This window comes from Bolinopsis microptera, chromosome 7, assembly GCF_026151205.1.
Source record: "Bolinopsis microptera isolate Bmic1 chromosome 7, MBARI_Bmic_1.0, whole genome shotgun sequence".
In the NCBI taxonomy this organism is placed as follows: domain Eukaryota; kingdom Metazoa; phylum Ctenophora; class Tentaculata; order Lobata; family Bolinopsidae; genus Bolinopsis; species Bolinopsis microptera.
The window spans coordinates 16227952-16246395 of NC_087078.1; the positions used below are offsets into that span (position 1 = coordinate 16227952).

Below are 18444 nucleotides of genomic sequence, written 5' to 3' on the forward strand. Positions count from 1 at the left end.
CTAAATAACATAACAGAGTCGTGTATTAACACTATGTTTAGTGCAGAGTAACACATTCTCCCTATAAAACTATATTATGTTTGTTAGTGTGTTACACAGTGTATTATATTCTTAGTTACAGCTAAAATATCTATAGCTTTTCACTTTTGTGTGTTACAGTATTGCTATACTAGCACTAGATAGCAGTTCATCACCAGATGACCAATCACCTGAGGAGCGGACCAAAAACGTCTAAATCGATAAGCGAACATAACCTTTATCCATGCAGTTTCTGCATATTATATAATATTTCACACCTAATATATTACACACTTTAACATAGTCGGGACACTATAATAGTCGGGACGGTAGTCAGTGTGCAGACAGCAGGGCGTTTAGTAGAATTACAGTTTTTATTGAGCTGACAGCAAAAAGTTAGCTTACCTCATCGCATAAATTACATAAATTACATGTTGTATTATAAACATTTTAGCGCTTTTAAAAGTTTCGAGTTTTCATTGGCAAGAAGAGTCGAGCGGCGTTTTAAACATTAAGAGATTGCGTTTTACACAGGTTTATTGCTTATTAGCAAGTGCAATGTTATAATAATCATGTTATGAATGAGTTTTTACATACTGTGAGATTTAGAATGCTCGCTGATTAAAAATTCTTTTTTTGTATCATATTGCTAAACTGCCAAAGGTCCCGGTATCAGCTATTAAAATAAGCTGAATGTTTTCACAATACCAGAAACCATCTGTGAAAGTGTGAAACGTTTACAATGATATTGTTTATAAGGAATTTTATTGATGTACGAAGAGGTTAAGTTATTCCTACACCACCCACCCCCTACACCACCGCCCCCCCCCCCCTCCCCTCCCGCCAACATTATTACGACATAACAAGATACCCCCATAAAATATTCACATAGTTTTAAAGAAATACAAATGTTTTAGACGTTATACATGTTATTTGATAGCACTAAATAGATTGTGGTCATTTAAACCGTTTTAAACAATAAATTACTTTGGTTACATTTGGTTGAACATCAGTCAAAACCCATCTCAAATTACTAGAAATCAAGCATGGTCCTGTTACATTAAACTATATGGAGTCTAACAAGTTACATATAAATGCAGGGAAAAGTTGTTATATGCATTTTCAGCCAGGTTTGTCAAGAGCAACACAGACCTGTGCCAGAACACGGCCCTTTAACAGGAATCTAACGATTTTAATAGATGGCAAAAAGCTAGAAAAAGTTCAATGTACAAAGTTTCTTGGGGTGATAATAGACGAACAGCTAAGCTGGGAACCACTTCTTAATCATTTATCTTTAAAGCTGAACTCCAGTATTGTATCGATTAAGAGAATTTGCAAATTCATTCCCAAATCTGAATATTTGAAACTATACAATGCTCTTTTTATGTCACATCTTAGCTATTGTATAAGTTGCTGGGGTGGGATCCCTAAACATAAGCTGAATAAAATCTTTGCAATTCAAAAACGATGTATAAGACTGCTATTTGGTAACATTCCCAATTTTGATCATAAAGAATACTATTTAACCTGTGCACGTTCAAGAACTTATAACGAACATATGGCTAGCAAGAACTACTGTCTTGAACACACTAAACCGCTATTCACCGAGCAGAAAATTATGAACCTGGAGAATCTGCACATGTACCATACATTTATGGAATTATTCAAAATTCTTAAATTTGATGTCCCCCAGTCGATTAAAGATCTTTTCAAGTTCTGTCCTAGAAATGAAAAACTTCGTCTGATTGTCCCATTACTGAGGTTAGATATCTCCCAACAGAACTTTTTGTACACCTCTACGAAAATTTGGAATGACCTCAGCCCCTATGTATTCGAAATATGTGATGCTAATGTAGATGGGTTGATAATCCCGGGTTCTTCCAAGAATTCAGACTTATCAGCTTCGTCAGGTGTTATTAAATCTAACCTTAAAAAGCACTTGCTATCCCTCCAAAATCGAGATGACCCTAATACATGGTAACTAATCTATATTATATCTCAAACTCTACATCCGGTACGGCTATGCACACATGATATCTCTCTCTGCCATGAAACATGGCTAACCTTTTAAACTGTGATTCAAAACCTAAAGCTAAACTAAAACTCAACTGGGCTCTCCTTTGTCACCAAACTAAACCAATAAGTAATTTAAGATTATTATATTTTTCTATATTTGTATACTGTAATTAGTATATTGACGTAGTGGATGGTTGAGGGGGTTTCAAGCACAGGTCACTCTCAAATCCTAAAGATAAGCAGTGGCCTTCGGCACTTGAAACCTCTTCAAACCTCCCCTGATTTATTCATTATTGATATTGTTTGATTGTGCCGTAAAAATAAATATTTGTTTTATTAAATATTTGTTTTATTTTATTATTAAACACAGCGACGAGTATGTTTCAAGATTCAAATATTATACTGCGAGAATTACGAAACAGGGTAACAACCAAACTTTTCATAACAACTTCACGTTGCACAGTTAAGCTCTGGCACCTGTTTAAACGGTGTAAACTTAAATACCTTAGTTTTGCTGTTTTACAAGCATAATATTACAGCAAGAGATACCAGCCATAAAACCACTTGTCATTTAAATTGGTGTATAAATATTAAATATGACCTCTTTTTATTGAATGATCCTCTTAATGAAGCAAGAAGCATATTAAAACGGTGACTATTGGTCGGGAGGTGAATTGTTTTGACACGTGATAGCGATTTACTAATTTCATTCAGTTGCTACTGTCCGTTGGTTGGTCAATCTTTGATGCGCATTTAATTCGTGTCCAGTAGATCAATTTTTAAAATGGAAGCCCAGATTGACTAAGAATATTGAAATACAGCAACCCTTAGAAAGTATACCACTAACCTAACTCTCAAGTTCTTGCTGTTGTTAGCAGGGCTGAGGAGATCATGCACTTTCTCATTATAGATCTCCATATAACTCACTTCCACGCTGAACGTAGTATCTGCGTCTGTTTCTTCATCTATCTTCAGGAACATATCCTCGCACGTCTAGAAGAATAAATGAAACATTTAGTTGGGTATTAGTTTAACTCCTGGAGCAAGAGCTGATATGTATATTTATGATTAGAAGTCGAAAGTATTAACTATTTTAAAGTATCTTAGGAAGACTACAATATTGATATGAACAATATAAACACCAAACAGAACAGTAGAAACGCTAGATATACAGTTTAAACACAGTATAAACACTAAGGGGCAACATTTATACTAAGAATAGAAACTTCATATTGAGATATTATCCTAACAAACCTGTGGAATAACTCCTTTCAAATCTGTTTGGTCAGGTGCACCCATCATGGTGAAACTTTTGCCAGACCCAGTTTGTCCGTAGGCAAAAATACAGGTATTGTATCCATCGAAAGAGTGGTGAAGAAACTCTTTGCCGATGTCATTATAGACCATTTTTTGTGTGGCAAAGTGGTCATCTTTAGGCTGAAAAAAAAAGGATGTTAAATCTTAAAACATAAATTTGATTCTTTTGCCAGCATAATACTCAAGCTAAAAATTCGGTATATTGAGATAGCTAGATATACCCATGTTCTTTCTGCGGAACTTCAGGAATTTTTCTGCAGCAAATTTTCAAAATGGTAAGTGAAATATACTAATTTTTCTAAAACATTTGTTTGAATCATACTTACATCAGTAGACCAGTAACTATGGTCAAATGTAAAAGTTTTCTTATTCTTTGGGTTGCTTGGATCAGTAATACCTGCAAAAAATATGTGATTTCTGGATGCAGACAGTTTAAGACAAATTCGTTTTCTTGACATCTAATAGCTAAATACAATGTTGAGCGTGCTAAATAGAATAGAATAGAAACTCACAGGTGGTTTTATCCTGCATATAAATAATGCATTTTGAGTTTTTCTTGACCTCGCGCGAGTTAAGCGGTCTCACTCTCACAGCAACTTTTACGGATGACATCTTTCATTCGATTTTGTCTTGCAGTTTCTTCATTTGACCATAGATTCCTCTTCAATACTAAAATATTTACTTATCATGAATAGGATACAACGAAACAAAAACGTTATGGATCTATTTATGAATAGTGTCAATAAACACGAATACTTCTGCAGGAAGTATGTTAGCCAAGCAATTGATGCTGAATCAAAATATGGATTAGTGCTGAATAAAGCTAAACAATAATATAGAATTTGGCCATAGTGTCAAAAAGCATAATAGGGCAAGAGGGAGTTGGGAGGTTATCTGATAAAGAGATTGTCTGCTTTTCCTCTAACCTCACCATTTTTCACCATAATTGTCTTCATCAAAATTCTCTCGAAATTGAGTTGTTTCTGATAGAGGGGAGTGAAATTATCGCCAGTCTAAGGTCAGCGCTTGTGAGTAATTGTATTGCGCAAGTGATTTTCAATCGCGAGTTCTGAACATCGAGTCTAAAGATCTATCTTCTCCTAGTACATTTTTTGAGCAATCACAAATTTTGTTTTACTTTAAACATTTTGTTTTTGATTGAAATAAATTTTCGTGCACATACAGAATGAATGGTTAATAATTTAATATATATGTAGACCAAGGTCTGTGCACGGGATGCTTCCTGGAAGAATCCAGTTCTTTTAGCGGGGCACCCTACCTAAAGCCAAATTGAGATATAATAATCATATTCCTAGAGAAATAATCAGAAATCAAATATCAATCAGAGTTATAGCTAATGAATTCAATAAGTATTTTGTATCCCTAGCATCTAACCTTAATGCAGCCTACACAGAACTAGGAGAGATACAAATAAATCAGCTTCCAAGTTTCTGTGACTTCTTACCTAAATCGAATATAGCTAATATATATCTACATGACTGCTCACCTGAGGAGGTGGCTAAGATCATATCGGAACTTAAGAATGGCAAGGCTAGCGACATACCAGTACATATAGTAAAGGCAGTATCAGGCAAAATTAGCCCACTACTATCGGTATTGTACAACGAATGTATGCAACAGGGATTTTTTCCAGACGACCTAAAAGTAGGTAAAATAAGTCCAATATATAAGAAAGAAAATGCTGAGCTTCTTGAAAATTACAGGCCTATCTCAACCTTAGCAATATTCGGTAAAATACTTGAAAAAATCATATTCTCCAGGCTTTACAGTTTCTTTCAGTCGCAAGGATTATTATATGAAAATCAATATGGCTTTAGAAAAAATCACTCGACAAGCCATGCACTCAACTTTTCTGTCGACTACATTGAAAAATCTTTAAGAGATAAAAATCACGTACTAGGCATCTTCATTGATTTAAGTAAAGCTTTTGACACAATCTGTCATGATAAACTGCTTAAAAAACTGAATGATTATGGAATTCGAGGGACTGCAAATAAATTGATAGCCAGTTACCTTTCTAATAGACAGCAATATGTTTCAGTACTTGGAGAAGAATCCGAAAAACTGTCTGTAATATTTGGTGTTCCTCAGGGGTCAGTATTAGGTCCCTTGCTTTTCATTATCTACATCAATGAAATATATAGAGTATCAGACCTAGGTAAGTTTATACTTTTTGCCGATGACACCAACATATTTGTTGTAGATAAATGTATAAAAACACTTTACTGCAAAGCTAATAAAATTCTTAAACTTGTTCATCAGTATATGAAGAGTAACTTGCTGCATATCAACATAAAGAAATGTTGCTATATCCACTTTAAGCCGAACTGTAGAAATGAACCAGATTCAAACACCAATGAATTAGAACTGACACTAAATAATATAGTAATTAAAAAGGTGGAGGAAACTAAGTTTCTTGGAGTCATTATTGACCAAAAACTGAACTGGGATGCTCACTTAAGAGCGTTAAACCGTAAATTGAAATGTGAGATAGGTAGACTATGTGGAATTAGACGATGTGTACCTAAAAAACTATATAAGGACCTGTACCACACCCTTTTTGAATCACACCTATGTTATGGAATATCTGTTTGGGGAGGTGTATCAAATAATAAACTAGAAGCCATATTTAAAACACAAAAGAAATGCATAAGAATTCTCTTTGGTGATAATGATGCATACTTCAATAAGTTCAAAACATGTGCCAGAGTAAGGCCTATCACTAGGGATAAGACCGGTAAAGTTATCAAGCAGATGTTAGGCAAAGATTTCTTTGAACTAGAACACAGTAAACCAATCTGTAACGAGTATAACTTCCTGACTGTCCACAATCTTCATAAGTTGCACTGTTTACTGGAAATGTTCAAAATTAATAAGTTCCAATCACCAATCTCAATGTTCTCTTTATTCAACAGGTCACCAAGACGAGACAACTACTTCATCCCACCCACTCCATCCTCACTATTCATCTATCAATCAACTAGTATTTGGAATCACTGCCGTAAGTCAACAAGTGAAATAGACTTCTCCACTCCCATCAGTATATTCAAGAATAATCTTAAGAAATCTTTGTTAGAACTACAGTCTAAATATGACCGACAACTTTGGTGCAGTTACAACTTTGATGCAAATGAATTATCATTGAAATAGGTTGATTTAGTAAACATAATCACATGAGTAAACCACAGTGTTATTGCAAAAAACCATGACAAGGGTATCAGACCTATATTAATCTAAGAGACGACACAAAACGAATCATCATACAACAAATTTTAAAATCCTGCGGCACAGGATCTTGTTGTTTTCCTACTCTGCCTCTCCCAAACCCCTCTCTCCTTCTCCTCTCTTCAGGTTTATTCTTCAATTTTTTTTAAATTAGATAGCAGATGTATTTTCTTTTAAATGAAGTAATGGCATTATACATTGATTGGTATCGTATGTATGTTGTGTATAGTGTTTGCTGACTGGGTATATGCTATATATTTTGAGGCTCACGACGTCTCGTCCCATGGGTGGAGTTGTAGGCTGAGTATGTGTTCTCCTTACTTCGTATGGGGAAACATTGACAGGTTTGCCTTAGCCTTTGGGATGAGTGTTTGCCCACCGGGGATCCAAAAATATGATTATCATGGACATTACTTTGACACATAAACTAATCAAACGACTTGAATGATTCCAGAAAATTCTAACTGCATTTAGCTAGTTTATAGTAAATACACACGATCGCAGAATAGAGGAGCACAATTGGGTTCTTTGTTCTGCGACTGTGTTTCCTCGGTGGGCCGACAGGTTTTTGTTGTGTAGTAGTGCTGGAAAAAAAAAAACGCTTTAACTATCAATGAGAGTACAAATTTTTAATTCTTGACCTTAGTGCCACAGTTTCTGTGGTAAAAACAAATTTATAGTTAAACGTTATATAATGTAGAAGGGCATGATTTACTCACATCACTAAGCATCTGGATGGATAATTAGCACACAAGGATAAACTGACCTTTAAACATGACCACCAACTATACCACGTAACCATAGCTCCGAAATAAATAAATTGCTCTACATAGAAACATCTGGCCTGATCCTATCACATTGTGGTCCCCAGGGGTTCGGTAAAGCCCTTACAGGCAACTGGGTCCTTTTACCAGCCACAATAAAATTGGTCATGCCAGTACTGTCATAAACTGTAACCAACTATTTAAAAATTAGACATCTTTAGCTAAATTTTAAATTTTAAGTCATAGAGCAATCTTCTTAATTTTAAAATTTTTAAGAATTATATTTTACCCTAACTATGATGTGGTGGCATTTCATACTTAACTAAATTTCAACTTTGAAAGTAAATAGATTATTAGTGACAACAAATTATAGTTTAAGACATCCATTCTGCATTGTGTTTCCAATATTAGAATTTATGATATGTATTGATTGAATAATTGGTAATAAATTTAACTTTTGTTTTATTAACTTTTGTTTTATTAATCAAATAATAATAAAACAAAAGTTAATAAAACAAAAGTTAAATTTATTACCAATTATTCAATCAATACATATCATAAATTCTAATATTGGAAACACAATGCAAAATGGATGTCTTAAACTATAATTTCATTGTGACTAATAATCTATTGACTTCCAAAGTTGAATTTTAGTTAAGTATGAAATGCCACCACATCATAGTTAGGGTAAAATGTTATTTTTAAATTTTAAAATTGAGAAGATTGCTCTATGGCTTAAAATTTAAAATTCTAGCAAAAGATATCTTATTTTTAAATAGTTGGTTACAGTTTATGACAGTACTGGCATGACTAGTTTTATTGTGGCTGGTAAAAGGACCCAGTTGCCTGTAAGGGCTTTACCGAACCCCAGGGGACCACAATGTGATAAGATCAGGCCAGATGTTTCTATGTAGAGCAATTTATTTATTTTGGAGCTATGTTTACGTGGTATAGCTGGTGGTCATGTTTAAAGGTCAGTTTATCCTTGTGTGCTAATTATCCATCCAGATGCTTAGTGATGTGGGTAAATCATGCCCTTCTACGATATATAATGTTTGACCATAAATTTGTTTTTACCACATAAACTGTGGCACTAATGTCAATTAACAATATTTACATTCATTGATATTTAAAGCGTGTTTTTTCCCCAGCACTACTACACAACAAAAACCTGTCGGCCCACCGAGGAAACACGGTCGCAGAACAAAGAGCCCAATTGTGCTCTTCTATTCTGTGATCGTGTGTATCTACTATAAACTAGCTAAATATACTAAGAAAATTTAATGGAATCATTACAGTCGTTTGATAAGTTCACGTGTCAAAGTAATGTTCATGGTGATCATATTTTTCGATCCCCGGTGGGCAAACACTCGTCCGAAAGGTCAAGGCAAACCGGTCGATGTTTCACCATACGAAGTAAGGCGATTTGAACATATACTCAGCTTACAACTCAACCCATGGGACGAGACGTCGTGAGCCTCAAAATTCTTCAAAATATACAGCACATACCTAGTTAGCAAACACTAAACACAACATACATACGATACCAAATAATGTATAATGCCATTACTAATTCGAAAGAAAATATATCTGCTATCTAATTTAAAAAATTGAAGAATAAACCTGAAGAAAGGAGAAGGAGAGGGGTTTGGGAGAGGCAGAGTAGGAAAACAACAGGATCCTGTGCCGCAGGATTTTAAAATTTGTTGTATGATGATTCGTTTTGTTTCGTCTCTTAGATTAATATAGGTCTGATACCCTTGTCATGGTTCTTTGCAATAACACCGTGGTTTACTCATATGATTAAGTTTAGTTAAAATTAACCTATTACAATGATAATTCATTTGCATCAAAGTTGTAACTGCACCATAGTTGTCTGTCATATTTAGATTGTAGTTCTAACAAAGCTTTCTTAAGATTATTCTTGAATATACTGATAGGAGTGGAGAAGTCTATTTCACTCGTTGACTTACGGCCGTGATTCCAAATACTGGTTGATTGGTAGATGAATAGTGAGGACGGAGTGGGTGGGATGAAGTAGTTGTCTCGTCTTGGTGACCTGTTGAATAAAGAGAACATTGAGACTGGTGATTGGAACTTATTAATTTTAAACATTTCCAGTAAACAGTGCAACTTATGAAGATTGTGGACAGTCAGGAAGTTATACTCGTTACAGATTGGTTTACTGTGTTCTAGTTCAAAGAAATCTTTGCCTAACATCTGCTTGATAACTTTACCGGTCTTATCCCTAGTGATAGGCCTTACTCTGGCACATGTTTTGAACTTATTGAAGTACGCATCATTATCACCAAAGAGAATTCTTATGCATTTCTTTTGTGTTTTAAATATGGCTTCTAGTTTATTATTTGATACACCTCCCCAAACAGATATTCCATAACATAGGTGTGATTCAAAAAGGGTGTGGTACAGGTCCTTATAGAGTGTTTTAGGTACACAGCGTCTGATTCCACATAATCTACCAATCTCACATTTCAATTTACGATTTAACGCTCTCAAGTGAGCATCCCAGTTCAGTTTTTGGTCAATAATGACTCCAAGAAACTTAGTTTCCTCTACCTTTTTAATTATTATATTATTCAGTGTCAGTTCTAATTCATTGGTGTTTGAATCTGGTTCATTTCTACAGTTCGGCTTAAAGTGGATATAACAACATTTCTTTGTGTTGATATGCAGCAAGTTACTCTTCATATATTGGTGAACAAGTTTAAGAATTTTGTTAGCTTTGCAGTAAAGTGTTTTTATACATTTATCTACAACAAATATGTTGGTGTCATCGGCAAAAAGTATAAACTTACCTAGGTCTGATACTCTATATATTTCATTGATGTAGATAATGAAAAGCAAGGGACCTAATACTGACCCCTGAGGCACACCAAATATTACAGACAGTTTTTCGGATTCTTCTCCAAGTACTGAAACATATTGCTGTCTATTAGAGAGGTAACTGGCTATTAATTTATTTGCAGTCCCTCGAATTCCATAATCATTCAGTTTTTTAAGCAGTTTATCATGACAGATTGTATCAAAAGCTTTACTTAAATCAATGAAGATGCCTAGTACATGATTTTTATCTCTATATGATATATAGGAGTAGTAACCATATTTACTATGCAAAATGCCCCAACCACATAGTGTAAATTTATATAGAATTCAAATTCCATATCATCATTAAACCTCAATAGTCAATATAATAGCCCAAGCAAAATAAAATAACTTCTTATATACCTTACTGTCATACTACAAATTAATTAAACATTTGAAATCTGTTAACCAGAGAATAAATTTCTAAACCTAATGCAAGTGAAATAATTTAGATGCAATAATGAATGCGTAATGTGAGTATCATCTGTCAATGTCCTTGTAAAATAGTCTGTAAAAGAGATATGAGTAACTAATATAGAAGAAAAAACAGGAAGTTGTCGTCTGTTGAAAAATAAATAAAATATCTAGAATATAAATTAGAATATAAAATAACATTCAGTCAATGTGTCGTCAATAAAATGTACAATTATCAAATGTTAAAACTGGGTGATACACAGTGGCGTAACGAAGGGCCCTGCTGACCCCGCTGTGCAGGGGGGCGCCGTCTTAGGGGGGCGCCAAATCGTCGTTTGAATGTGGGACAATTTCGAAAACTTAACTAAAGTACTAGCAAAACTGCGCGTTTTGCTCTAGATACACACTTTTTTAGAGAATTTACCGGCGTATCCTCTAAAATCACCTAATTTGTTCAATTTTAGGGAGGGGCACCAAAAGGGGAGGGGGCGCCAACAGGGGGCGCCTTTTCGGCAGGGGGGCGCCAACAGGCAACGTTACGCCACTGGTGATACAGTCACCAAAAATAAATACTAAGTATAATAAGTAAATAAATTAAATGTGGTCTATAAAACTACCACTAGGTATAATAGGTCAATAAATTAAAAGTGGTTTATAAAACTACCACTGTGCGAACCCTTTCTCCAGTTAAAACATGTCAGTCATGTGCAAAATCAATCAAAATGGTAAGGTGGTAAAAAAGGGAAAATTCTTTCGATACATCAATTATATATGCCTCAGATTTAAAAGAATTAGAAGATACTTAGTTATCGTCGACTATGATTGCAGTGTAAAATTTTGAAAATCTTGAGGTGATTATTAGACTCGATTTTCAGAACGCCGATTGAAAATCGCTCGTGCATTACAATTACACATAAGCCCTGACCTTAGACGATTATTTCGGCTAGGAAGAATATTTTTCCATGGGACCAAAGCAAAGCGGCTGGTAGATATCACTCCCCTCTATCAGAAACAACTATAAAGTCAATTTCGAGAGAATTTTGATGAAGACCCCCCCCCCCCCCCCCCCCCCCCCCCGGCTCCCTTAACACTGAACAGGAACAGGCTTAGAAAGTTAAAACAACTGTGCAAAGATGCATATGATTAAAGTAAATAAGGATGATGATTATTCTACACTGGACTATCACGTGATGCGCCAGCATGTAACGTTACGCCACTGCTGCAAGGGACCCTCTCAGAAAAATACCCACATTATATTTAAGTGATTGAGCAAAGTTGAGTTTTAAAAAGGATTGCACCTTACCTGTAACCCAAATATAGACAATGGCAAATTCTTAAAACAATGGTCAGTATATGTATCTGGATACTGGGTGGAAGGTGAACCACATTTACTACTTTTTGATTTAGGATTTTGATCCAGGTTTTTGATCAAACGCCAAACTTGGTCAGTTTTAGCCAAACGTCGCCAAAATAACACCTAAGCCATTAATGATCTTTTTATATCTTGATCATGTCACAAATGGCAGTTATGCTATGCTAATTCAATAGACAATATTATATGACTACATTTGCTAGTCTTTTCATTGGCTTAACTCTAAAAGTGAAAACTTTTCCAGTAAAATCTTTTCCAGCTTATTCTGAATCAGAAAACTAAATTATCCAAACCAATTTATTGCCACTTTTTGATTTAGGATTTTGATCCAGGTTTTTGATCAAACGCCAAACTTGGTCAGTTTTAGCCAAACGTCGCCAAAATAACACCTAAGCCATTAATGATCTTTTTATATCTTGATCATGTCACAAGTGGCAGTTATGCTATGCTAATTCAATAGACAATATTATATGACTCCATTTGCTTGTCTTTTCATTGGCTTAACTCTAATTTGGCTACAATTGACCATGTTTGACAAATCAATAAATGTTTGACAAATGTTTGATCAAAAACTTGGTTTCAGCCCCTACCCTTTGCACAAAGAGCAAACTCTCTCAAAATTACATACATTGTAATAACTTTTTAAAAACTACTGCATTAATAAAAGTGAAAACTTTTCCAGTAAAATCTTTTCCAGCTTATTTTGAATCAGAATACTAAATTATCCGAACCAATTTATTTTTAATATAAATGTATTTTCCTAGTTGGGATATCCTTCGAGAAGAATGAAAAATTAAAAAACTGACTTTCTTATTCCTCCGTAAAAAACAAAACAAGTCTCAAAGTGAGTTTAAACAATTCCCCATTAAATTTTTGTTGATACACATTGCACATAATTATTTTAGTATAAAGTTTAAAGTTTACATTTTACGTTATGTTGGTTGGAGGACTTCGCCGGCCGCTTCGACGCGCAAACTATTATTCGTATTTCGCATCGCAATCGTTGCTTTGTTAATATATAATTTTGTTAATATATAATTTGCAAAGCAACGATCTGGAAGGGTTGACGTCGTCAATCATTGTCATACGTTGTATGACCCACCGCGCACGAAGTGCGCGGCTCCCCTCGTATCGTCAGGACGATACGAGTGAAACGACCGTGGGGGTCGCAACGTGATACAAGTCAATCAAACGTTGGTTATTTTTTGCAAAATATAGTGCGCGCCGAATTTAATTAATATGTATTGACTTCTACTGTCAATACCCATAAAATATTATTTCAAGTATCATCGATTTATTCGATGAGTTGCAAAGCGATTTGTGCGGTGCATACAGCGCGGCTCGCAATGCACAAATGCCCTATCACTATTTTCTTAGTCATTTGTAAATTATAAACAAATAAAGTTGATTTTACATACACCAGACTCAATTTGACTAATTTTTTAGTTAAATAAAATTTGAATTATTAGATTTAAATTATTTGACTATAAATCAGTGATTAACCTAATATTTTGATTCACGATGTCAATCCTTCGCAGCTCGGTGAGGCACAGTGGTGCATCTCGCCGATCTACCGAAGATCGGTTGCGAGAAGCATTATTTGATGCGCGCGCGACCCAGTAGTGCATCGCGCTACAACCTAATATTTGTCATATGTTGTATGACCCGCCGCGCACGAGTGCGCGGCTCCCCCTGTATCGTAGAAACTCCACTATAGTGAAGCGACAGTGGGGGTCACCACGTGATACAACCTAATATATAGTAATAAATAAAAATGTTAAAATAACGGGTGATACTCGTTGCTCGTAAAATATTTGTTTCAAAGACCGTCGACGAGTCCAACACTGGTCACATAAACAATAAAATAATAATTTAATATTTTGTTTACTTTTTACAATAAATATCGAAATTTGACTTTATTAGGTTTTAATTGACAATGTCAATTCAGAATCCTTTCTAGCTTTGCAACTTTTAGCGGCCCATTATTGCATATCAATAGTCCATTGCTAAGATTTGAGGTTGCAAAAAACGTTATATGATGTGCGCGGCGCAGTCGGCCAAGTAGTGCATCGCGCAACAAACACGTATAATTTTTATAAAATTATTTATTAACCAAAGCTTTGAGTTAGTTAAATTGGTATTGTCACTCGAAAGACAATAAAAAGAAAATTTTTTTATGGAAAACATAATTTTTTAATTTGTAATAAATTGTTTGTACATCCAATTATGAAAATATATCCTGTCGCTGTTGAACGTACTATACCCTACATTATTGATTGACAATGCTAACCCTTCAAGATCGTGGCTCTGCATTAATCAGATTAATTAATAATTAATAATTTTGATGCGATGCACAACTGACCATCAAATAATGCTTCTTGCTTCCACAAATACGAAGCACTACTGAGCTGCTATGAGCTGGGAAGGTTTGGCATCGGCCATCGATAATAAACTACCGACAGATGATCGGCCTTAATAGATTGACGATCGGCAGACGGGGATCGGACCTCGTCGCCAAATTGGTTTACTTCTTTTTTAATCGATATTGACTGCTAAGGGATAATTTACCTGAGGACCCCAGGCTATTATGTTCCAAATAAAGATTTGGCGGAATGACAGGCTGAGCGCGGCCCAGTAAGACTTCTTTCTTAGGCTTCGATAGCGACTTTGGGTTACACAGGAAAATCATATCTCTACATCTGTTAACAGTTAAATTGTGCACCGATGATTAAGCCTCACATTTTGGGCAGCAATCGATGGAGGCTCTGCACTCGCTTGGTTGATCCGTATTTTAAGACTCAATAATAACTGGTAAACTCAATTAGGGCCATTATGTGCACACATTGTGTTGTGTTGCAATACAATAAACCTTGATATGAGCTAACATCAACACCAAATGCAATTTAAGCTCAGTTAAATGACATCTTGCACAAGCTGGTAAATACAAAATACTGGTTAAGTAAGTAAGTAAGTAAGTAAGTAAGTAATAGTACAAGGTGCTTTTACTGCAGTGCTTGCCTGTTTGAGGGTGGGCGACAATTGACCCCCCGACAATTGACCCCCCGACAATTAATCCCCCAACAATTAACCCCTGACAATTGACCCCCGACAATTGACCCAGTGGCGTAACGTTACTTTGTGCCGCCCCCCTGCTGATTGAAATTTGCCGCCCCTTTTCCGCCCCTAAAATTTTGTGTCCCTAAAAAAAAAAAAAAAAAAAAAAAAAAAAGGTCGGGTACTTTTTTTGCCGCCCCCTACACCTTTTTTCCGCCCCCTGAAGCAACAATGGTACCCCAAATATTTTTTCACGTCGACCGAACGCTAAATTCGACAGGGTAGTACACCAATAAGGCGCTTTTTCCGTGAAATCAGACCTACAATCCAGGAAAATGCCGCCCCCCTAAGGTGCCGCCCCCCTGCTAGCAGGGTTAGCAGGGGCGGTTGTTACGCCCCTGAATTGACCCCCCGACAATTGACCACCCGACAATTGACCACCCGACAATATAATTTAATACAACTGACCCTGACCCTGACCCTGACCCTGACCCTGACCCTGACCCTGACCCTGACCCTGACCCTGACCCTGACCCTGACCCTGACCCTGACCCTGACCCTGACCCTGACCCTGACCCTGACCCTAATATAACCCTAACCCTAACCCTTACCCTAATATAACCCTAACCCTTACCCTAACCCTAATCCTAACCCTAAGCCTAACTCTAACCCTAACCCTAACCCTAACCCGATCAATTGACCCCAGTGTAATTACATGGGGGGTCAATTGTCGGGGGGGGGGGGGGGTCAATTGTCTTACTAAGCCCTAGATTTCGCGACAATTGACCCAGTGTAATTACATAGGGGGTCAATTGTCGGGGAGTCAATTGTCGCGGTACCCTGTTTGACTGTGCATAGATTATTTCCGGTTTCTTATATTATCATCTACTCTATAATTTATGATGTTTTCGGTTACTAAGGGACAAGGGTTGACTAGAAGTTAATAGACTGTGATGTATTTAATCATATACAGCTCACTTAACACTCCTTTATATCTTCTTTCGTTATATCAGGGGAACAAATTCAAGTTAACGATAATTATTTTATATAAAGCTTGATTTTATCTACGTATGTATTTATTATTGTTTTCAGCCATTTCAAGTTTTTCATTTGGCCTTGACTCAGGATGGAGGTTTATGAGGCAGAGTTGGTTTCAGATGAAAAAGATGAAGAGGAAAAAGTAGAGAGTCTTTCCGAAAATAGTGGGACTTTGTAAGTTTTAGTTTAGATAAAGAAGTTCAAGTTTAATGAAGCCATGATCGAATTCTTAATAATAATGTAACGTAAAAATGTATAATGTATATTAATATAACATTATCATCATTATTACTGTTTCAGGGAGGGAGATCAAGTTATAGCCAAAAGGAGTGAAACTGATTTTCTTCCAGCTTCTCACAACAAAAAGAATCTTTCTTTTAGTACATTCGAAGCAGACAAGATACAATCTGATAACGACAGGATACTACAAAATTTAGTCGAAATTCAAGTAAGATTAGATTCTTGAATTCAATTATTGTACTTTAACCTGGTATTATTGTTCTAAACTTATTTTTGAAGAATAGGAATAGTATTGTCTTAATTTCTAATCAAACTGTCTCATCTTGAATTGTAATTTGTCACAAAATTCAATAAAAATACACTATTCTAGGTGCGGAAACCAAAATACAAACCAGAAAAACCTGCTCCTGTTAGACCTCATCATGCAGCAATCAACAGGAAACGGCAAGAAGATAAGATAAAACAGGAAAATTATGTAAGTTGTGTGTTTATACAGAAATAATCAGTTATTTCTTTTCTTACCCTTATTTCTTTTCTTTATCACAATGTTCCTATCATAGTACTAACTTCAATCGCACTCATTAGATTGCAAATAGACATTGGACTACCAATCGATGACAAATTTCTTACAGCAACATGGCACTGATTGATCAGTATTTGCTAATTTAATTCTTTCTTTAGCTTTCGGTAGTTTAATGATAATGTGTAATATAATAACTTTACAGAGGCTGCTCAACAGACTGCTAACTGCAAAAAGCACAATGAACACAAGACCACCATCGACATCCAAGCCTAAAGCGAAATCCACTGTTAGAAAAGCTCCAGCAAGTGTTGTCAGCTTGCCACAAGAGGAAAAAGTTGTAGACCCAAGCAAATGGGAAAGGGGATAAAAAGGATAATTTGATAAAAGTGAAATTACAATCAGCCTCGCAGGCGACCCTGATAAATGGAAATCAAATATCTACATCACATGTAAATCAAAGAATAATTTATTTATATTATATATTATATGTAAACTTTTTAGGAATGCTTTCAGATTTTTGCATGATACAGATAATTGATTATCAGAGCACAATTTGACGGGTACAATCTTTCAGATGACTGTTTGTTCAAACTGATCTTTCTTTTTTTTTGACAAAAATAGGCCAACTGTGACCAGTTCTGAATTTTATAATTATCAGATATTCACGGTCTGTATTCAGATTTTGATAATTAAGTACACTAATTATATAATGTAAGTTATGTAAATGAAGATGTATAAAATAATATACTAAATATGATAATATTATATTATATTTTACAAAAGTTATAATATTGCTGGACTTGATATATACTACTGCACATTCTAATAATCTTACGATCACATATTTATTATATCTAAATCTTAATATTTTGCTACATGTAGTTCTAGATACTGGTGTGGAGGTTTTTTCAGTAACATGACTGCAGGTAATCAATCCGCTTATAGCTTTGGCCAATCAAAACTCAAACCTGTCACGTGTGTGTCAAAATAAATAATCCCTCCACCAATTATCTAGGCCCTATATAGCAAGATCTATTGGCTGTTAATATGTTATGTGTATTATAATCGTAAAGGGAGGGTTGGAGGTCAGGTTACAAAGTTCAGACTGCATGTTTTATGTGACATTCTATGATTGATACATCCCAAACACAAAAATTGTCGCAAAAGTTCGAGGTCCTCTTTGAACATTCTTTTTCCAGCTAGTGCCCAACTTCTGTATAAATGATCATTTTAAAACCTATATATACAGAATACGGATATACAAATTTGTGAAGAAATTGCGACATGTTATGTCTACTAGCCTAGTTATAATAACCGTGTTTTTGTGGAAGAGGAGCTTGAAATTTATCAGTAAGTTTTTCGTGTGCAGGTTGTAGACAGATTGACAACATATCATGCTATCGGAGACGGTAGTGATTACCATAATTTGTTTTTGATTGGCATGTGTATTCCTTACATACTAATGATTCACTGTATTGTATATATTTTTGGATAAAAACTTGTCTTACTCTTCTTTAGTTGTCAATTATCAATTTCATGTTGTGTACAAAACAAGTCAC

General features: G+C 35.3%; 2 protein-coding genes across 3 annotated transcripts in view; one reads left to right on the forward strand and one right to left on the reverse strand.

Annotated features, from left to right (window-relative positions):
- LOC134817844 (kinesin-like protein unc-104) overlaps positions 1-4036 on the reverse strand; it is a 46678-nt gene extending 42642 nt beyond the window's left edge. For both annotated transcript variants that reach the window (XM_063827183.1, XM_063827184.1), the window contains exons 1-4: positions 3864-4036; positions 3678-3748; positions 3289-3471; positions 2882-3027 (exon numbers count right to left, since the gene is read on the reverse strand). In XM_063827183.1, coding sequence (XP_063683253.1) covers positions 2882-3027; positions 3289-3471; positions 3678-3748; positions 3864-3963 — 500 coding nt within the window. In that variant the 5' untranslated portion in view covers positions 3964-4036. The remainder of the gene's footprint in view (positions 1-2881; positions 3028-3288; positions 3472-3677; positions 3749-3863) is intronic.
- Positions 4037-16206: 12170 nt separating this feature from the next.
- On the forward strand, positions 16207-18393 carry LOC134818344 (cilia- and flagella-associated protein 97-like). Its single transcript, XM_063827857.1, has 4 exons — positions 16207-16296; positions 16423-16570; positions 16733-16837; positions 17088-18393. Exons 1-4 carry the CDS (start codon positions 16211-16213, stop codon positions 17250-17252), a joined length of 504 nt encoding a protein of 167 aa, XP_063683927.1. The 5' UTR covers positions 16207-16210; the 3' UTR covers positions 17253-18393.
- The last annotated feature ends 51 nt before the right edge of the window (positions 18394-18444 follow it).